Source organism: Phaenicophaeus curvirostris, chromosome 19 (genome assembly GCF_032191515.1).
Source record: "Phaenicophaeus curvirostris isolate KB17595 chromosome 19, BPBGC_Pcur_1.0, whole genome shotgun sequence".
Taxonomy (NCBI): Eukaryota; Metazoa; Chordata; class Aves; order Cuculiformes; family Cuculidae; genus Phaenicophaeus; species Phaenicophaeus curvirostris.
In genome coordinates, this window is record NC_091410.1 from 8,943,000 (window position 1) to 8,959,961 (window position 16,962).

Here is a 16,962-nt window from a genome sequence, read left to right on the forward strand (position 1 = left end):
CCCAGAGGAGGATGAGGGGGCCCAGAAGGGGCAGAGGGGTGCAAGGAGGGACTAGAGCGGGGCGAAGGGGGACTGGAGGAGGGTGAGAGGGCACAGGGGAGCAAGGAGGGACCAGACAGGGAGTAAGAGGGGAGGTAGAGGAGGGCAAAGATGGGGGTGGCTCTGAGAGGGGAGAGGAGGGGTGTCCAGAGAGGGGAAAAGAAGGATGAGGAGGGACCAGAGTAGGGTAAAGGGGGCCTGGAAGAAGGTGAGAGAGCACAGATTGAGGCAAGGAAGGTCCAGAGGAGGGCAAAGAGGGGCCAGAGCGGACTGAGGAGCAGAGGGGGGTGAGAAGAGGGGAGGAGAAGAGAAGGGTCCAGAAGGGGGGGAAGAGAAGAGGGGGGTAAGGAGGGCAAAAGGGAGAGGGCAGAGGAGGAGGAACCAGAGAAGAAAGAGGAAGGGGGGGGGCAGAGAGGGGACCAAAGAGGGCCAGAGCAGGGAGAAGAATCTGGAAGGAGGAGAGGAGGGGGGTCTAGTAGGGGGAGAGAAGGGGGTTAGGAGGGGCCAGAGCAGGGTGAAGGGGATGGTGAGAGAGGCACAGAGGGACCAGAGGAGGAGAAAGAGGAAGGTGTTCTAGAGGGGAGAGAAGAAAGGAGTCCAGAGAGGGAAGAGGAGGGGGGAAAAGAGGGGGGTCCAGAGGGGGAGGGAGAAGAAAGAGATCGGGGGTGTGGGGGAGGAGGGAAGAAAAGGGGGATCTTGAGAGGCAGGGGGGAGTCCAGAGGGGGAGAGGAAAAAAGGGGGAACCTGAGGCGACGAAGAAGAGGGGGATGATCCAGAGGGGGAGGGAGAAGAGAGGGGTCTGATGGCGGGGGGGAGAAAAGGGGGAGCAGAGGAGGGGGGCGAAAGGGAGGAGGGTGAGGGGGCACAGAGGGGTGCAAGGAGGCACCGGAGGGGAGGGCGGGGGCAAACTAGGGGGGGGGGAAAGAAAAGAGGGGAGCCCAGAGGGGGGGTGAGAAGGGGGGGAACCCCGAGGGCGAAGCCCCGCGCAGCCCCTACCGCCGCCGCTGCCCGCGCCGCCCCCCGGCCTGGGGGCGGGGCCTGGGGGGGGGGGCGGCCAATGGCGGCGGGCGGGAGGGCAGGGAGCGCGGCGATTGGCTGGAGAGGGAAAGGGGGCGGGGCCTAAAGGAAAGTGAATGGGGGCGTGAGAAGGCGTGTTGGGAAGGGGGCGTGGCCTGTGCACGGAGGGCCAATGGGCTTCGCGATGGGCGGGGCTTGCAGGGAAAGGGGCGGGGCTTAATCAGGGCATAGGGGGCTATAGAGTAAAGGGAGCTATGGGGCAGGGCGGGTGATGTTAAGGGGGGGAATCTATGGGGTGAGGGCAGCTGTGGGGCAGGGTAGGTGGGGTTTAGGGGGAGAAGCTGTGGGGTGGGGGCAGCTGGGAGCTGTGGGGCAGAAGCAGCTGTAGGATGGGGGTAGCTGTGGGCTAAGAGAGTCTGTGGGGCAGTTGGAGCTGTGGGGCAGGGGGAGGAAGCTATAGGGCAGCAAGGAACTGTGGTTTAGAGAGGGGCAGCGTGGGGCAGCGGGGGGAGCTATGGGACAGGGAACTTTCAGACAAGGGCAGATCTGTGGGGCAGAGTAGCTGTGGGGCAGGGGGTAGAGCTGTGGGTTAGGAGGGAGCTGGGGGGCAGGGGAAACTGAGGCAGGGAGAGGATGTGGTGGGGGGAAGCTGTGGGGCAGGGGGTGCAGCTGTGGGTCATGAGGAGCTATGGGGCAGAGGGAGCTCTGAGGGGTCTGTGGGGCAGGGAGGAAGCTGTGGGGCAGGCCCCACCACCGGCGCAGGAAGAAGTCACGCGTTCCCAGGCCCGAGTGTGGGGTTTATTGGCGGGGCCTCCCCACAGCCACTGGAGCCCGGAGACACCCAGGGCGCCCCACGGCTGTGCTGGGGGGTCCCCAAGTCCCCCCAGCTCTGCCCTGGCCTCCAGCCCCCCCGGCACAGCCCAGCCGAGCGCAGGGTGCCCGCAGCCAGGCTTGGGCTCTGGAAAAATGGGACTTTGGGAAAAAAGCTCCTTTGCTTTTCCAAAACCCGGTGCCGAGGCAGCTCCCAGGGATCCGAGGGAGGGCAAAGCCCCCCACCCCGGCTGCTACACGTTGAGGAAGGCGAAGGCTGATGGCTGACGGCTGCCCTCTGCATCCATTGGTCTGTCCTGGGATGGTGGCTTTGGCTCTACCAGCGAGTCCGGGCACAGCACCGTGCCAGGTTGGGCTACCAGCTCCATACCAGCAAAGAGGGAGAGGCTACCAGCCCCTGCCAGCCTGCTCGCCGCCTCTGGCTCATATGGGCACGGTGGCACCACGGCACCGGGCTGCCCGTGGCGCTCCGCTTCAAGCCCCTGCTCCTGCCCAGGCAGCGAGGCGACGCTCAGTGGGGTCAGGGTGCTCTCGCCGGCCAGGAGTGGAAAGTCTGTCAGCAGGTCCCCAGGGTTTGAGGTTGACTCCATGGAAGGGTCCAAGCTCGGGCGTGTGGTTTTCGGGGAAGGGCGGTCTCTGCAGAGCGCCTCAAACTGCCGCAGGATCTGGGAGAAGAACAGGAGTGAGAGCGGTATCGGGAACGGGGGGCTGATTCCAGCACCCTTTCCCAGTGCCAGGATCAGTGCTGGTGTCCCTCCCAAGGCGCAGCCTGGGCTGGGGAGGTAACATCACCCCCTGCCCAGGGTCTCCACTCCTGGGAGAGGCAGAGAATTCCCACCCCTTTAGGACAGGCAGACCCATTCACAAGATCTGGGTGGCCCCAAGGAAGGGCAGCCCAGTTCCCAGGAGGCCCCTACTCTGGAGAGAAAGCACAGGAATAGCCCAGGAGTCACCTTGGTCGCTCGGTTGGCGACAGGTCCAGGGCTGCCTTGGCTGAGCTGCTGTAGGTGCTGCCGCGTCGCGGCGAAGATCTGGTCCAGGGAGAGCAGATCCGAGCACATGAGGGAGGAGATGGCACACATGGACCTCTGCGGGGAGGAGAGTGCGGCTGAGCCCAGCAGACACCACAACACCTCCAGTTAGGCGGCTCTTCTTCCCCTGTCCCTCCATCCGGCGCCTGCGGCACGCCGGGGCAGCCACACTCACCATGCGGATGCTGTCCCGGGGGTCTCCCAGCGCCCGGCTGAGCAGCTCCAGCACCACCTCACAGTTCAGCAGCCCGCACCTGCCCGATGGGAAGCATTATGGCTATGCCGGGAGCGGGCAGCCCTCAGCCCCAGAAGGCCAGGCCAAAGTAGCCAGGGCGAGGAGAAGGACTTGGGCTGCCCCTCAAAGGCCCCACAGCACCCATGCAGCATCCTCCTTACTCCTTGAGGAAGTGCTGTGCTTCCTCCCGGGTGAGGAAAACCCTGGTGCCGTGGGTCAGCGTCGACACCAGGCTCACCTCCCGCACGCAGTCACCCAGGCTGTCAGCATCTACCCTGCTCGGAGAGAGAATCATAGAATCATAGAATCACCAGGTTGGAAAGGACCCATCAGATCATCGAGTCCAACCATTCCCATCAATCACTAAACCATGTCCCTCAGCACCTCATCCACCTGTTCCTTAAACCCCTCCAGGGAAGGGGACTCAACCCCCTCCCTGGGCAGCCTCTGCCACTGCCCAATGACCCTTTCCGTGAAAAATTTTTTCCTAATGTCCAGCCTGAACCTCCCCTGGTGGAGCTTGAGGCCATTCCCTCTCGTCCTGTCCCCTGTCCCTTGGGAGAAGAGCCCAGCTCCCTCCTCTCCACAACCTCCTTTCAGGTAGTTGGAGAGAGCAATGAGGTCTCCCCTCAGCCTCCTCTTCTCCAGGCTGAACACCCCCAGCTCACTCAGCCGTTCCTCATAAGGCCTGTAAGGCAGCAGTAAGGCTCAGAGCTAGCCCTGATCCCACCAGAATCCCAGTGCAGACCCCACCACCCTCCAGGGAGACCCTCCCAAATCCCTTTTCCTGCCTGTGGTGCCCCAGCCAGGAAGCCAAACATCACACGAGGAATCAAGCTAGCAGTGCCAGGGGCCTCCAGATTAACGGTGTGGAAAACAAGGGAGATGAGGGAAGCACCTCAGAAGGCCCCAGGGGATGGGGACCCCATTTCTCACCTCTCAGCCACGTGAGCCAGCTCCCGGCTGGCCCCGGAGTGGCTGTCGCTGCCTGATTTGCTGCAGGAGTCCGAGGTTCGGCTCATCTCACCGTTCCCCTGCGAGGAGTCCTGGGAGCTGTGCCCGCTGTCCGCCTCCTCCCATCCGCCGCCGGCCAGCCCCGGCTGGTGGCTCACTGCTGAGACAGCAGCAGGGAGGTGGGGACCCCCAAACCAGCCCCAGCGCCCCGCGGGGAGCCCCAGCAGCCAACAGCCGCCCCAGCTCCACAGCGGGAGGACCCACCTCGGGTGCCGTGCGCTGCGGCGGCTGCTGGAGGCTTCCCAGCTCTGGTCGGGCTCCTGGTGGGAGACGGGGCTCTCACAGGCTCGTAGGAATCCTCCTCGTGGAGCTCCCTGCGATGAGGTCTAGGCTGCGCCGGGGAGGGGAGCACAGCGTGGGCCACCGCTTCAGCCGCCCGCTGGATGGAGCTCAGCAGGGCTTCTCCTGGAGAAGCTGAGGAAAGGATAGGGTGTTGGGAGCTCCACGGGGAGCCCGGGGACGGGTGGACGAGGCACTGAGGGGCATGGTTTAGTGTTTGATAGGAATGGTTGGACTCGATGATCCAGTGGGTCTTTTCCAACCTGGTGATTCTATGATTCTAAGATTCTAAAGTAAAGTAACCTTAGACAAGCCGATTTCGGGACCCCAGCGCAGGGACAGCCTCCTGAACCACAGGCATAAGCGTTACCTGTATGATCCTGGTTTTGTTCCTATTAGGCTTGTAAGTGCTTTTATCCATGGATATTTGAATAAAGTGAGAGTTGTTAGATCTCATACAGCGAGCTCCAGCAATTATTTAGAAGCTTAATAAACTAGATCTGTATTGGTGGACTGTTTTAATTCTTAGAATCATTGAATCACAGACTCATTGAGGTTAAAAAACACCTCCAAGCTCAATCCAGTCCAAACGTCAGCCCAACCCCACCGTGCCTGCTAAGCTATGTCCCAAAATGCCACGTCTACACATTTTTTGAACCTCTCCAGGGATGGAGATTCCACCGCTGCATTGCGTGGAAGCCAGTGCTTCACCACTCTTCCAGTAAAGAAATTTTTCCTAATATCCAATCTAAACCTCCCCGGTACAACTTGAGGCCATTTTCTCTCACTCCTCAGCTATTCCTCATAACCCTTGTGCTCCAGAACAAGTCGTCCTCTCCTGCTGGAGCTCAGTAGGTTCCTTCTTATTTCCTAATCTCATTCTGGGGATGTTGCCTGGGCATTGCACAGACATCTGCTTTAAACAGTTTTGGGGAAATAGGGCGGCTTGGGAGGAATCTGGGCTTGGGGAAGGAGAGAGCTGCAGAAAGCAAAGGGTTCAGCATACCTAGAAAAACCCACTGGGGCAGCAGCGTCCACGAGGCAAGCCGGCAACCAGGCTGGGCATCTCTGAATGCTGGGAGCCTGGTCTGACCCCAGGGCTGGGCAGCACCAAGCAGGGGACCCGGGCAGGGCAAGGGGATAGCAGTGAGTGAGAGAACAGCCAGGACTTACCAGAGCCGCTCTGCTCACTGCTGAAGCCAAATCCTTGCAGGGAGCCACACGGGCTGGGGCTGGAGCCCATGCCTGGGGGAGGCACAAGGCTGGTTCAGAGGGAGCACGGGCATTCGGGGCTGCCCCATTGTCGTTTTTCCCTCTTGCAAATCCAAGGAAGCACCCGGAGCAGCTAGGGTGCAGGGCCAGGCTTCTTTGGAACACCTTGGAGGGAAGCTAAAAGCAGCCAGTCCCTCTTCTCCTCCAGGGAATATTTTTCCCTCTGACCCCATACCCTGCAGCTGGCTCTGCCCAGAGCTGCGGGATGTCCCCAGCGAGCAGAGCCAGGGCTCACAGGGGCAGCAGCAAATCACCCTGCCCTCACCCCACAGTCCCCCCCAGCCCCACCGCGCACCCACGGCTCCAGCCTGACACTGCCAGCACCCACAGGTCTGTCCTTACCTGCAGGAGGCAGGGGACGGGCAAGCAGCGCGGCAGGAGGTGGGAGCGGTGCATCCAAAAAGAGAACGCTGGTCAAGTCCTGCTGGGAGAGACAGGGGGTGGGCAGAGAGGTGGGGAGCCCCAGACACCCCGGAGGCAAGGGGCTGGGACGCCGAGCTGCTCCACCACCCCAGACAGCCCTCGAGCGAAGATCAATCCCCCTGCTTTCCCTTAGTGGCTCCAGGTCAGATCCTTTGTCAAAGTGAGCTCTGGAAAGTGTGGGTTTAACCATGGTTTGCAGTGCTCTTTGGAGAATTATTTCTGGATCACAGCTGTGAGTAACCGCACGTAGGTAAAGCAACCCTAGAAAAGGTGATTTTAGGACAGAACTGACCAGTGCGGTGACGTCCTCCTGGCCAGGGATGCTGACCCTGTGCCCATCACCCTAACCACAATCCGGAGTGATACCTGTGTGGTTCTAGTTTTGTTCCTTGGACTCTTTAGAAGTTCTTTTATCCATGGATATTTGGAGTGAGAACTATTAGATCTCACACAATGAGCTCCAGCAGTTATTTAGATGCTTAATGAAACAGAGCTGTATTGCTAACCCCAATGCTGGACTGGTTTAACTCCTCACCTGCTGGAGCTCAGTGGGTGCTTTCTTTTTATTTCTTACACAAACATCGTTCTAGGGAGGCTCTCTGGGCACTGCATGGACGCTTGCTTTAAGCAGCTGGGGGGGTAAAGGATGGCTGGGAAGGAATCTGGGTGATTTTTGGACTCAGATCTGCCCTTGACAGCCTGAACCTTTACTGACACACAACCCCTCAGAGCAGTTGGGTTCCAACACCGAGCACAGTGAGAACTCACCTGTGCAGCCGCCCGGACCTTCTGGTTCAAGCTGTTTCCATGGAGGGGGTCTGGGGGCCCAGAGAATACTGCAGGGGACAAGGATGGGAGGGCTGGGGGACGCTCAGCTCACAGGGACAGGGCAGGACCTTGTCCCCGGCCTCTGGAGCCGTGCTGGGCTCTGCCCCGCAGCCAGGCTGGGTTCTCCAGCATCACACAGGGTCATCCCCTGCTCTCCTAGCTCAGCTCTCTCACTCCTCTCCCCGTTACCTGCTGCATCCCGGATGAAGCAGGCGTTCCTCCTCAGCTGCTGGACGAACTCAGGGGAGCCCTGGGCGCACGTGTGCTGCAGGATCTTCAGCACCTGTGGATATGGGGCTCGTATGGGGTGAGGCCACAAGGCAGTCACCCCACCCGCCCCCCCAGGCCACACTCTGCCCATCACCCTGGCCCTGGGGCTCCTCCTCCACCCCTGCAGCCACCACCACCCACCAACCTTCAGCTTGACGTGGCAGGAGCTGCTCTGCAACCGGTTGAGGAGATATTCCAGCAGGCACTGGCTGCTGCCGAGCGACTCGTGGGAGATCTCTGGGGTGGGGGTTAGGGACCACAGCCCCCCCAGCTGCCAGCACTGCTCCCCGTCCAGCTCCAGCTGCCCCTGGGGCACAGCTCCCCCTGCCCAGCCCTGTGCTGGTGGCTTGCGGCAGCCCTGGGGACACCCCCGACCCTGGGGACCCCCGTCTCTTGCCCTGAGGACCCCCTCCCAACCCCAGGCACCTCCTCATGCCACGGCAGGGACCGTCCCTGCCCTAGAGACCCCCTCATCCCACCTCAGGGACTCCCTTCCTGCCCCAGGGACCCCCCAGTCCTGCTCTGGGGACTTCCCCACCCCCAGGGACTCCCTCATTCCACCCAGGTATCCCCTCCCTGTCCTGGGGATCCCCTCATCCCACCCCAGGGACTCTCCCCAGGCTCTAGGGACCCTCTCATCCCACTCTAGGGATCCTTCCCAGACACTAGGGAGCCCCCCTCACCCCACCTTGGGGAAACTCCTGCCTCGGGGATCTCCCTCTTCCTCGAGGACCCTCTCACCCACCCTAGAGCTTCCCCACCAGCCCCAGGGACCCCCCCCTCTTCCCGCTCCCCAGAAGGATACTGGCAATCTCCTCAAACAGGTACCCGGGGCAAGGGGTCTCGTCATCCGCTGTGCCCCGCAGCAGCACCGGGAGCTGCAGGAGGAGGAGGAGGAGGAGGAGGGAGAGAGAGGGGGGAGGAAGAGGAACAAAAGAGAGAGAGAGAGAGAAGGGAGGAGGAGGAGCAAGAGAGAAGGAGAGGAGGAAGAAGAGCGATAGAGAAGGGGGGAGGAAGAGAGGCGAGATAGAGGAGAGGAGAGGAAGAGAGAGGGAGAGGAGAGGAGGAAGAGGTGCGAGAGAGGAGGGGAGGAAGAGAAGCGAGAGAGAGAGGGAGGGGAGGAAGAGAAGCAATAGAGAAGGAGGGGAGGAAGAGGAGCGAGAGGCGAGGAGAGGAGAAGGAGCAGTGAGAGAGAAGGAGGGGAGGAAGAGAGGCGAGAGAGAGGAGAGGAGAGGAAGAGAGAGGGAGGGGAGGAAGAGAAGCGAAGGAGGGGAGGAAGAGGAGAGAGGGAGGGAAGAGGAGCGAGGGAAGGAAGGGAAGGAAGGAAAAGGAGGAAAAGGGACGGGGTGAGAGGGCCCGGCCCGGCCCCGCCAGCGCTCCCTAAGGCCGGTAGGGAGGCCCCCAACCCCCCTTCCCGCCCCGTGACACCGCGCCGCTGCTCTGACGTCACGGCCCAGAGAGATGTGACGTCAGAGCCGTGACATCAGAGCTGTAGAGCAGCCCGGGGGGGTCCCGGCGCTCTGACAGGGCGGCAGGAGGGAAGGATGACACCTCGGGTGGCGGAAGGACTCCACACACATCCCCCCTACCCCCGGCAGCCCCGCTCCCGGCCCGGCCCGTACCCGGCTCAGGAACGTGAGTCGGTCCCGCAGCGGCGCCGCCATGGCGCTGCCGGCGCCCGCCCTGCCCGCACCCGGCGCGGCCTCAAGGCCCCGCCCACCGGAAGTTGTCTCGAGCCAATGAGCGTGCGAGGCGCCGCGTCTCAGCCAATCAACTGCGAAGCGAGGGCGGTGCCGCGGGCGGAAGCGGCTCCCGCGAGTGACGCCAGCAGCGAGAGGGCGGGAAGCCGGATGTAAACAACCGGCACTTCCGCCAATCAGAGCGGCCCGCGGCGAGCAGCCAATCAACAGCCGCGCTCGCCGCAAGCGACCAATCACCGCTCTCAGGGGGCGGGGATTCAGGCAAGAGACCAATCATAGAGCTCAGAGTGGTGGGCGGGGCTTTTCCGTTGACCAATAGCAGGGCGCGGCGCCTTGACGGACAGGCGGCGCGGCCAATCGCGTGGCGCGGGCGGTGGCGGTGGCGATGTCCGGACGCGGCGCCTGCCAGCGGGCACGAGCGCGGCTGCGGCGCTTCCCGGCGCTGCTGGCGGCGTGCGCGGAGCAGGTGGGGCCGGGCGGTGCCGGTAGTGGGTGGGGGGGGCGTCCCGGGAGCCGCTCCGGTGCTCCCCTTGTGTGTGTGCCCGCAGGCGGCGGCGTACGGGCGGTGCGTGGCGGAGGCGGCGGGAGCGGCGGGGCCGCGGCGGGATGTGTGCGGGGAGCAGTTCCGGGCGCTGAGGGAGTGTCTGGCCGGAGCGGTACGGGGGGGGAACGGGAGAGAAGGGGGGAACGCGGGGGGGAAGGAAAACGGGGGAGGACCGGGGAGGATTGAGGGGGGGGGAACGGGAAGGGGTGGGGGGAACCGCGAGGGTGAGGGGAGAAGGGGCTGGAGAACAGGCCTTATGAGGAGCGGCTGAGAGAGCTGGGGGTGTTTAGCCTGGAGAAGAGGAGGCTGAGGGGAGACCTCATTGCTCTCTGCAACTACCTGAAAGGAGGTTGTGGAGAGGAGGGAGCTGGGCTCTTCTCCCAAGGGACAGGGGACAGGACGAGAGGGAATGGCCTCAAGCTCCACCAGGGGAGGTTCAGGCTGGACATTAGGAAAAAATATTTCACAGAAAGGGTCATTGGGCACTGGAACAGCCCAGGGAGGGGGTTGAGTCCCCTGCCCTGGAGGGGTTTAAGGGACGGGTGGACGAGGTGCTGAGGGACATGGTTTAGTGACTGATAGGAATGGTTGGACTCGATGATCTGATGGGTCTTTTCCAACCTGGTGATTCTAGGGGAGGGAGAGATGGAGGGAGAAATGAGGGGGAAGGGGCAAAGACAAATGGGGGAATGGAAGGGAGGGGAGAGGGAAATGGGACGGAGGGGGAGATGAATGGGAGAGGGGGAGAAGGGAGGGAGATGGGGAAGAACAGGAGGGAGGGGAGAAACGGGAAGGAGTGAGGGAAACGGGAGGGGGAGGATCGAGGTCAGGAGGGAAAGGGGGAATGGGAGGGATATGGGTTGAATGGAACCGGCCTCACCACCCGGTGTTGCAGGCGAAGGCGGCGCAGAGCTGACCCGAGCACCAGCTGGGATCGGGAAGAGACCGCGGAGCAGCTTCCAGTACGGAAAAGGGCATCGGGAGCGCTGCGGAGGGGCTCAAGGAGCACGGGGAGAGGGCGAGGGGAATGGTTTTAAGCTGAAAGAAGGGAGATTGAGATGAGATCATACAGAGAAATGTTTTCCTGTAAGCGTGGGGAGGCCCTGGCTCAGGTTGGCTGGAGAAGTGGTGGCTGCCCCATCCCTGGAGGTGTTCAAGGCCAGGCTGGATGGGGCTCAGAGCAGATGGGTCTAGTGGGAGGTGTCCCTGCCCACGGCAGAGGGGTTGGAACGGGATAGACTTTGAAGTTCCTTCCAACCCAAACCATTCTATGGTTTAACTATAGCAGGAGCTTTGGTGTGCGGGGCTCCCTTCCACCTCTGAAATGTGGCTGATGCACCCGGGCTCACCGCTAGGCGGGTTGCTCTTGGACTTGGGCAGGAATGAGCAGCCCCTTTTCCTCTTTCCAGTCCCATTTTCCAGGTCCAGCTTTGCTCAGCAGGATTCCAGCTCTGCAGAGGCTGCCATGGAGGCCCCACGGACGCTGGCCCTGGGGTGGCTGGATGCAGGGCGCTTCGGGAAGGCAGCTGCATCCCCACCACCCGCTTCAGAACGCTCTGGCAGCAGCTCTGCTGCAGCCGCTTGATCCCTTGAATATCAAATGAGGTGTTTTCCTCTCCGAGCCATGCACCAGTGGCGGGAGGACAACAACCTCTCCTCCTCTTCCCTAGCAGCAGGGAGGAAGCGCAAAAGCCCATTTTCCTTTGGCAATGTCGCCTGGGGAGCCCCAGCCCAGGGGCTGAGTAAGGCTTGTGGATCTGGTTTTGAATAAAAAAAAAAGGAGAATTCAGATCAAAATGCTTCAGCTTATTTTATTGATCAGCTCAGCCTCTTCTCTGGTCTCTCCAACCCCAGTCTGAGGCGCTGCAGCTCCTGCCGGCTTCCAGCCCGGCTCGAGGGTTCCCCAAGGAATGTCAGGAGCATCTTTGGTCCTTTGTGTGTGCGCAGGTGGCTCAGCGACGCCAAACCCAGGGCAGGATCCTGCCCTTACCCCCAGGAGAGCCCCGACCGGGGTGAGCAGAGGCAGATCCAGCCCCTGCTCCGGCTCCCTCTCCCTTTGGAAAGGCCGGTTGGTGCTGCAGGGCACAAAACTTGGAGCTGTTGCCCTGCTGGAGTTCAGGACACGCTCTGAGCCTGCTGCCTGTGCTGATGGACACGAACTTAACTGTGGAGCAGCTCCAGGGCTCCCAGACGTGTTCCTTGTGCTGTGAGCCAGCGGGGTTAAGGCCACGATGGTCCCAGGAACGCAGCGCACTTAGCTCTCCTGAACAGATGTTGCTGTGAGGAGAAATCACAACAGCATCCCCAGAGCAATGAGTTTGTGTCCCAGGCAGGCAGCGGCAGAGCTCTGGAGCGACCAGAGCCTGTGTGGAGTCCCACACACCCCAAAATGATCCAGCCCTGGTTCTGGAACGTCCCACCGGAGCAGAAGAACTTCCCAAGGCTGGTTTAGCAAAGACACTTTGAGATGCAGATATAAAACCACCACAGTGATGAGGTCTGTAAGCTCCAGCTGGGGAATTTTCAGCCCTTCCAGCAAGAGCTCTGGGATCGGAATTCTTACATTCGCAAGTCAAGATGGGAAAACGAAAATGAAGGGATGAATCGCCGGGAGCCCAAACGGGGCTCCCAGAGCGGCTCATCCCTCTCATAAAATGCAATTCCAGGGGTGTAAATACGGACATCCATGGATGCAGGGGACACACAGACAGACAGGTTCCACGTGGTGCACAGGGAAGAGGTAGGTACGCCTGGGCTGAGCCCCAGTCGCCCTCGTAGCCACGGCTTCTGTTACCAAATCAGTCGCCTCGCGCATTAAAACCAGGCTGGCTGGGGAGGGGAGCAGCCAGCAGCTCCCGGCTGAGCCTCGTAATGCACTTGGGACAGGAGAAGTCGGGCATGGATGGGAGCTGAGCAGCCGAGGAGGGCGGCGAGAGCCAAGCTCTGCGTTATTGCTTGTGTGTGGCCAAGCGATGAAATCCCTGGGAGTAGAGGCAGCACAACAGCGGCCGTTGTGCCCGTTTAAGGCAGCGTTTCTACTAAACTGGGTTCCTAAACCACAGCCGTCTCCTAAACATGCAGACTAACGGCTCCCGCTTCAAGGGAAACACCAAAGCAGCTGTCTAAGCTGGTCTTCAACCCGTGACTTGATGCTTCTCCAGAAGGAAGCCTTCCCCAAGATGCACGAGCCCTGGTTCCCCTCCTCCCGCAGCCCCAGGGTGCGGATGAAGGAGCCCAGGGCAGCCTCTCCCCGCAGGCAGGGGAACCTCGAGGACGACCACCTCAGGTCTGAGTGGGGAGTCAAGAGCCAGATGGAGAAGGCAATTGGATATGAATGAGATGTTGGAAAAGGTCCTTGAAAGCTGGCCGGGCAGGGAACCAAGGCAGACGGCAACCTCTGAAAGACAGAGGAGAGCAGGAGCTTCTCTTCCAAGGCTGCCGCCTCATCAGCCACCTGCAGGCATGTGCAGAGGCTCCAGGAGCCCGTGGTTCTCACAGGTCCGAGCAGATCCCATGGGTCCCAGCACTGCATCCAGCAAAACGCTGTCGGCGTCGACCAACAACGGTGGCCAGAAAACCAGCTGGTGAACGCAACCCTCCCCCAGGGAGCCCCACAGCCACCCACCAAGCACGAGTGCCCCGCTCACACGCTCTCGTCCGCCTGCGTCATCTGCTTGATCTGCCGGCTGTGGACCACCTGCTGAGCCCCCTCCGCCACTCGGTTTAACCGTGTCTCCAGCGCGCTCCGGAGGTCGTTTACTTTCACATCTGGAAGGGGGTTCAGGCCAATGAGGACCCCCGCTCCCTGTGCAGCCGCCGCCTCCTCCTCCTCCTCCTCCTCCTCCTTGGGAGGCAGCAGGTCCCGTCTCCTTCGGCGGAGGTCCAGGTCTGCCTGCAGTTTCAGATCCCGGTTTGGTTTGACTTCGTGCTCCGGCATTTGCTCTCCCTGAGCAGCCACTCCTTTCTCAGGCTTTTGGGCATTCTCAGAGCCTGGCTTCTGCTCAGCATCATTGGAGAGGCCTCCGTCCCTAGGTCTTTGCTTGCTCTGCACGCCTCCCTGCAGGTCTTGGTCCACCACATTCTCCTGGGGAGCTTCTTCTTTCCCTTCTGCGTTGCTGGCTGGGTCCCTGCGTGAGGCCGGCTGCCTCCTGCCAGCACCGGCTGCTCCCTCTGTGCCTGCACCTCCCCGGCGCTCCCGCGGGCGCTGCTCGCTCTCTGCCACAATCCGTTTACTGGAAGAGTCCAGCGCAACTGCCAGGTCTCCGGGCCCCACCTGACTCAGTGCTTTGGCTTTAAGGTCTATTCCTGAGTCTCTTTCCAGGCTCTTTCCTGCTGCTCCCTGAACTTTGGCGGCCCCCAGCTGTTCTCTTTGGATGGGAGCTGTAGCTACTTCCATGGCTTTCAGGGAATTCTTCTTCTCATGGACGTTTCTTTCAGCTTTGGCTTCACGATCTCCTCCTAAATCCTCTGCCAAGGGCTTCTTTTCTAGGTGGTTTCTGGCTGCTGGAATGCGTTGGGCATCCCCGTGAAGGGGATCCCAGTTCTCCGCAGGATTTTTAACAGCTCTCTCATTCTCCTGTTGCGGTACCTTCCGCTCCTTGGGAAGTGCCCCAGGAATCTCATGCTTATGCCCAGCCTGTTCCAGCTTTCCCGCAGCCCCCCTGCGCTGCTCCGTGGAGTCAGCCGGCTGCTGGCCGGGGCCCTGCTCCCGCAGCTCCTTGCTGAGTGGCTTTGCGGCAGCTTCAGGCTTCGCTCTGAGGCTCTCATCCTCCTTGCTCTTGGCGGGGGGCACAGCGGGCTCCTGCTGTGTTTCCGCTGTGAAATAAAAGCCACAGATAACATCTTTTTTCCTCAGGACAAGCGACAGATCCCCTCCTCTTGCCACCACGTTCTGCACAACAAGAGATGGGAGAAGAGATCCCACTGCCAACGGCCACACGGGAGAACGAGGAGAGCCTTGGGGGAGGGCGTTATCCCTGCAATCACGATCTGGGATCCCCACCTCAGAGGTCGGGGTCAGGCACAGGAATGGTTTTTGCAGAGCAAAAGGGACCAAGATCTCTCCCAGCCCCTTTTTAAAGCTGCCTTGAGCAGGGAGCAGCCCTTGGAGGGGTCATGCTCTCTGCGATGTCCTTACCTTGTTTTGGCTTCTCCTCTCCCGCTTCCTCCTGCCTTTGCTGGTGGATCTCCTTGTGCTGCTCTTCAATTACAGCCAGGAGCTTTGCCTGCTGGTCCAGTAGCTGCTTCTGCTGTACTTGCTGTTCTTTGATCACCTGCAGCAGCACGTTGTGATCAAGCAGTTTTGCCTGCCCTGCTTCTGGAAAAGGCAAAAAAAAAAACCAGGAAAGAAAAAGTAAAGCCGTGACCCAAAGCCCTCAGCAGGAAAAGGCACAAACAGCAAATCCTAGGAGGAGCTGGAAGAAGTCAGCTCAGGAACAGCAGTGGGATTAACCAGGATCTTAAAGGTCTTTTCCAACTTGAACAATACTGGGATTCTGTGACTTCTGCTTAGCCTGAAGTGCCTTCGTCTGTGCTGTGTGAGTGGCTCTGCAGAGTCCAGCCATTCCTATCAATAAAAGTGACTCATGTTGATTCACCAGCTTCGAGCCACACATCACACGTGAACTATGAGTCCCGGGTCAGCACGAAAATGTTGCTGCCTCTTCTCTGCCTGGACAGACACCCAGATGTGGCATATCTGGAGAAAACAAACCTGTGCATCCCCTGCTTCCCACACCAACAGGCAGCACTCCTCCAAAACCCAAGGTGTTTCTGGACTGTTATTACCCCACAGGAAGTAATGCCTGGAATAATAGCCTGTAAAACGCCACTTCAATTAAAAAGGGATGTGTCCAGGTTAGCCCTTCTCTAGCACTGCTCCTCCCTGTCCCACTGCTCATCCACAAGGTGGTTATAGAGAAGCATTCCCAGCTCACGTTATGGTGCCATTAGCCAAGGCCCCTGGAATTCCCTGCAGCTCCATTTACAGAAAGCTGTGAGGGGGAATTCGGCCCCGTCAAGAGAGCAATTGACTTCTCCAGATCTGTTTATTTTTCGCACTTTGCTCAGAATAAACACTGAAAACAGAAGTCGTTTCTGCTATCTCGCTCTCTGAGCCCATCAGGTCCCAGCTCGGCATGCGAATGTTTGGGTTGAACACGCAGCAGGCAAAGGTTTAATGCCAAATCAAAGCATTTCTCACTGAGAGCTCTGCAAACACGTGTTAACTCCTGTGTTTGTGCAGCACACCTCTTCCACACAAACAATTCCCAGCTCCTCCTTTGATTCCAGAGAAAGGAGGCCTCGGTCAGCGCTTTGATCGGATTTTAACAGGAACTCTTCATAAAAAAAACATCTTAATTATAAAATGAAAGTCCCTGAGCTCACAGGGCCCAGGGCAGCCACAGCTGGAGCACTCAGCAATGTCTCAGCAAAGCAGCTGTTTGCAGAGAGCATCCATGAAGCTTGGTGTCCTCCACCTCGCTCCTGCGATGCCTTTCCACCCTCTCCCAGCCTCTGGGTACAAAGCTCAGCTCAGAGCTGAGGAACAGAACAAACCTAGAGCACCTTTTGGTGACATCCTCATGGGGAAGCATCCCCAGCAAGCCCCACACAGACTGAGATGGAAAACCCCATGGAAACTCGGGTCTTTTCATCCTCCTTGAAGCATGAGGACTCCTTACAGCCATGCCCACCCCCAGCTCTTTACACTCAGTTTTTGAAGTCATGCTGCAATGCAGAATGGAAAGAAAATAATCAGAAATCCAAGATGTAACCACCAAAGACAGGAGCAGAGCAGGGCCTGCCCGCTGCCATCCATCATCAGACCGAACACCCCTCACCCAAGAGCGAAGCACCAAGGAGCGGCACGGAGGTGGAGAGAGCGGCAAGACCCAACCACACACGAGCTGCGAGTCTTCCCCTCCCCATAAAACCCCGGAGAGGCATCCTCACCCTCCAGCTTGCTCTCAGCATCCTCTGGTTGCTTCTCCGCAGCGTTTGGGGCCTCCTTTGGCTCTAGCTGATCCGCTCTGTCCGGGATGGGCAGCTCCTGCTTTTCACCTGCAAACCAACACATCGACAGACCTTTGGAGTCAATAAGGACGCTCTGGCAGCAGATGTTCCCTAAAATGACTCCGCGGCGTGTTGTCCCTCCCTGCTGAAGCCGGCACAGTTTATATTCAACCCGATGACTGCAAGGGAAGTAATAAAAAAAATATTTAACGATCTTATAGCCTCGTGGCAGGCAGCCAGCGCTAACTACCTCAGCCAATTAAAATTCAAGAAGGGTTCTAACTAGCTTTTAGACGGGCACTTAGCAATGTGTTACCTGTCAAGATCTCCCGGCTCCGTGTCCCCAGTGAGTTCGGAGACGCACAGGAACAGCATGGCACCTGACATTTAGCAGGCTAGCAAACAACTGTTTGACAGATATTACGGTAGCTGTCAAAGCCACCAGATTCCTGCTTCTCCCCAACA

At 59.9% G+C, this 16,962-nt stretch overlaps 2 protein-coding genes and 1 long non-coding RNA gene across 5 annotated transcripts in view; 1 reads left to right on the top strand and 2 right to left on the bottom strand.

The window, feature by feature from the left end:
* Positions 1-1,832: 1,832 nt before the first annotated feature.
* TEPSIN (TEPSIN adaptor related protein complex 4 accessory protein) lies at positions 1,833-8,948 on the bottom strand. 3 transcript variants are annotated; one of them, XM_069872588.1, is made up of 13 exons: positions 8,862-8,948; positions 8,045-8,117; positions 7,385-7,411; positions 7,159-7,252; positions 6,910-6,977; positions 6,061-6,139; positions 5,620-5,691; positions 4,372-4,581; positions 4,090-4,267; positions 3,315-3,428; positions 3,094-3,172; positions 2,841-2,975; positions 1,833-2,552 (listed from the first exon to the last, which is right to left on the bottom strand). In XM_069872588.1, exons 2-13 carry the CDS (start codon positions 8,087-8,089, stop codon positions 2,121-2,123), a joined length of 1,533 nt encoding a protein of 510 aa, XP_069728689.1. In that variant the 5' UTR covers positions 8,090-8,117; positions 8,862-8,948; the 3' UTR covers positions 1,833-2,120. The 3 variants fall into 3 exon arrangements, with proteins under 3 accessions (XP_069728689.1, XP_069728688.1, XP_069728687.1); XM_069872587.1 differs by having other exon boundaries at positions 4,090-4,264; positions 7,385-7,476; positions 8,862-8,942; XM_069872586.1 differs by having other exon boundaries at positions 7,385-7,476; positions 8,862-8,942.
* Positions 8,949-9,316: 368 nt separating this feature from the next.
* On the top strand, positions 9,317-11,280 carry LOC138728879 (uncharacterized). The gene is made up of 3 exons (XR_011338791.1): positions 9,317-9,405; positions 10,379-10,445; positions 10,893-11,280. It is a non-coding gene; the product is annotated as an uncharacterized lncRNA (long non-coding RNA).
* Positions 11,281-11,854: 574 nt separating this feature from the next.
* SLC38A10 (solute carrier family 38 member 10) overlaps positions 11,855-16,962 on the bottom strand; it is a 36,609-nt gene continuing 31,501 nt past the window's right edge. Inside the window, exons 14-16 of the mRNA XM_069872552.1 lie at positions 16,438-16,545; positions 14,621-14,800; positions 11,855-14,298 (exon numbers count right to left, since the gene is read on the bottom strand). Of these exons, the coding sequence (XP_069728653.1) occupies positions 13,127-14,298; positions 14,621-14,800; positions 16,438-16,545 (1,460 nt within the window). The 3' untranslated portion in view covers positions 11,855-13,126. The remainder of the gene's footprint in view (positions 14,299-14,620; positions 14,801-16,437; positions 16,546-16,962) is intronic.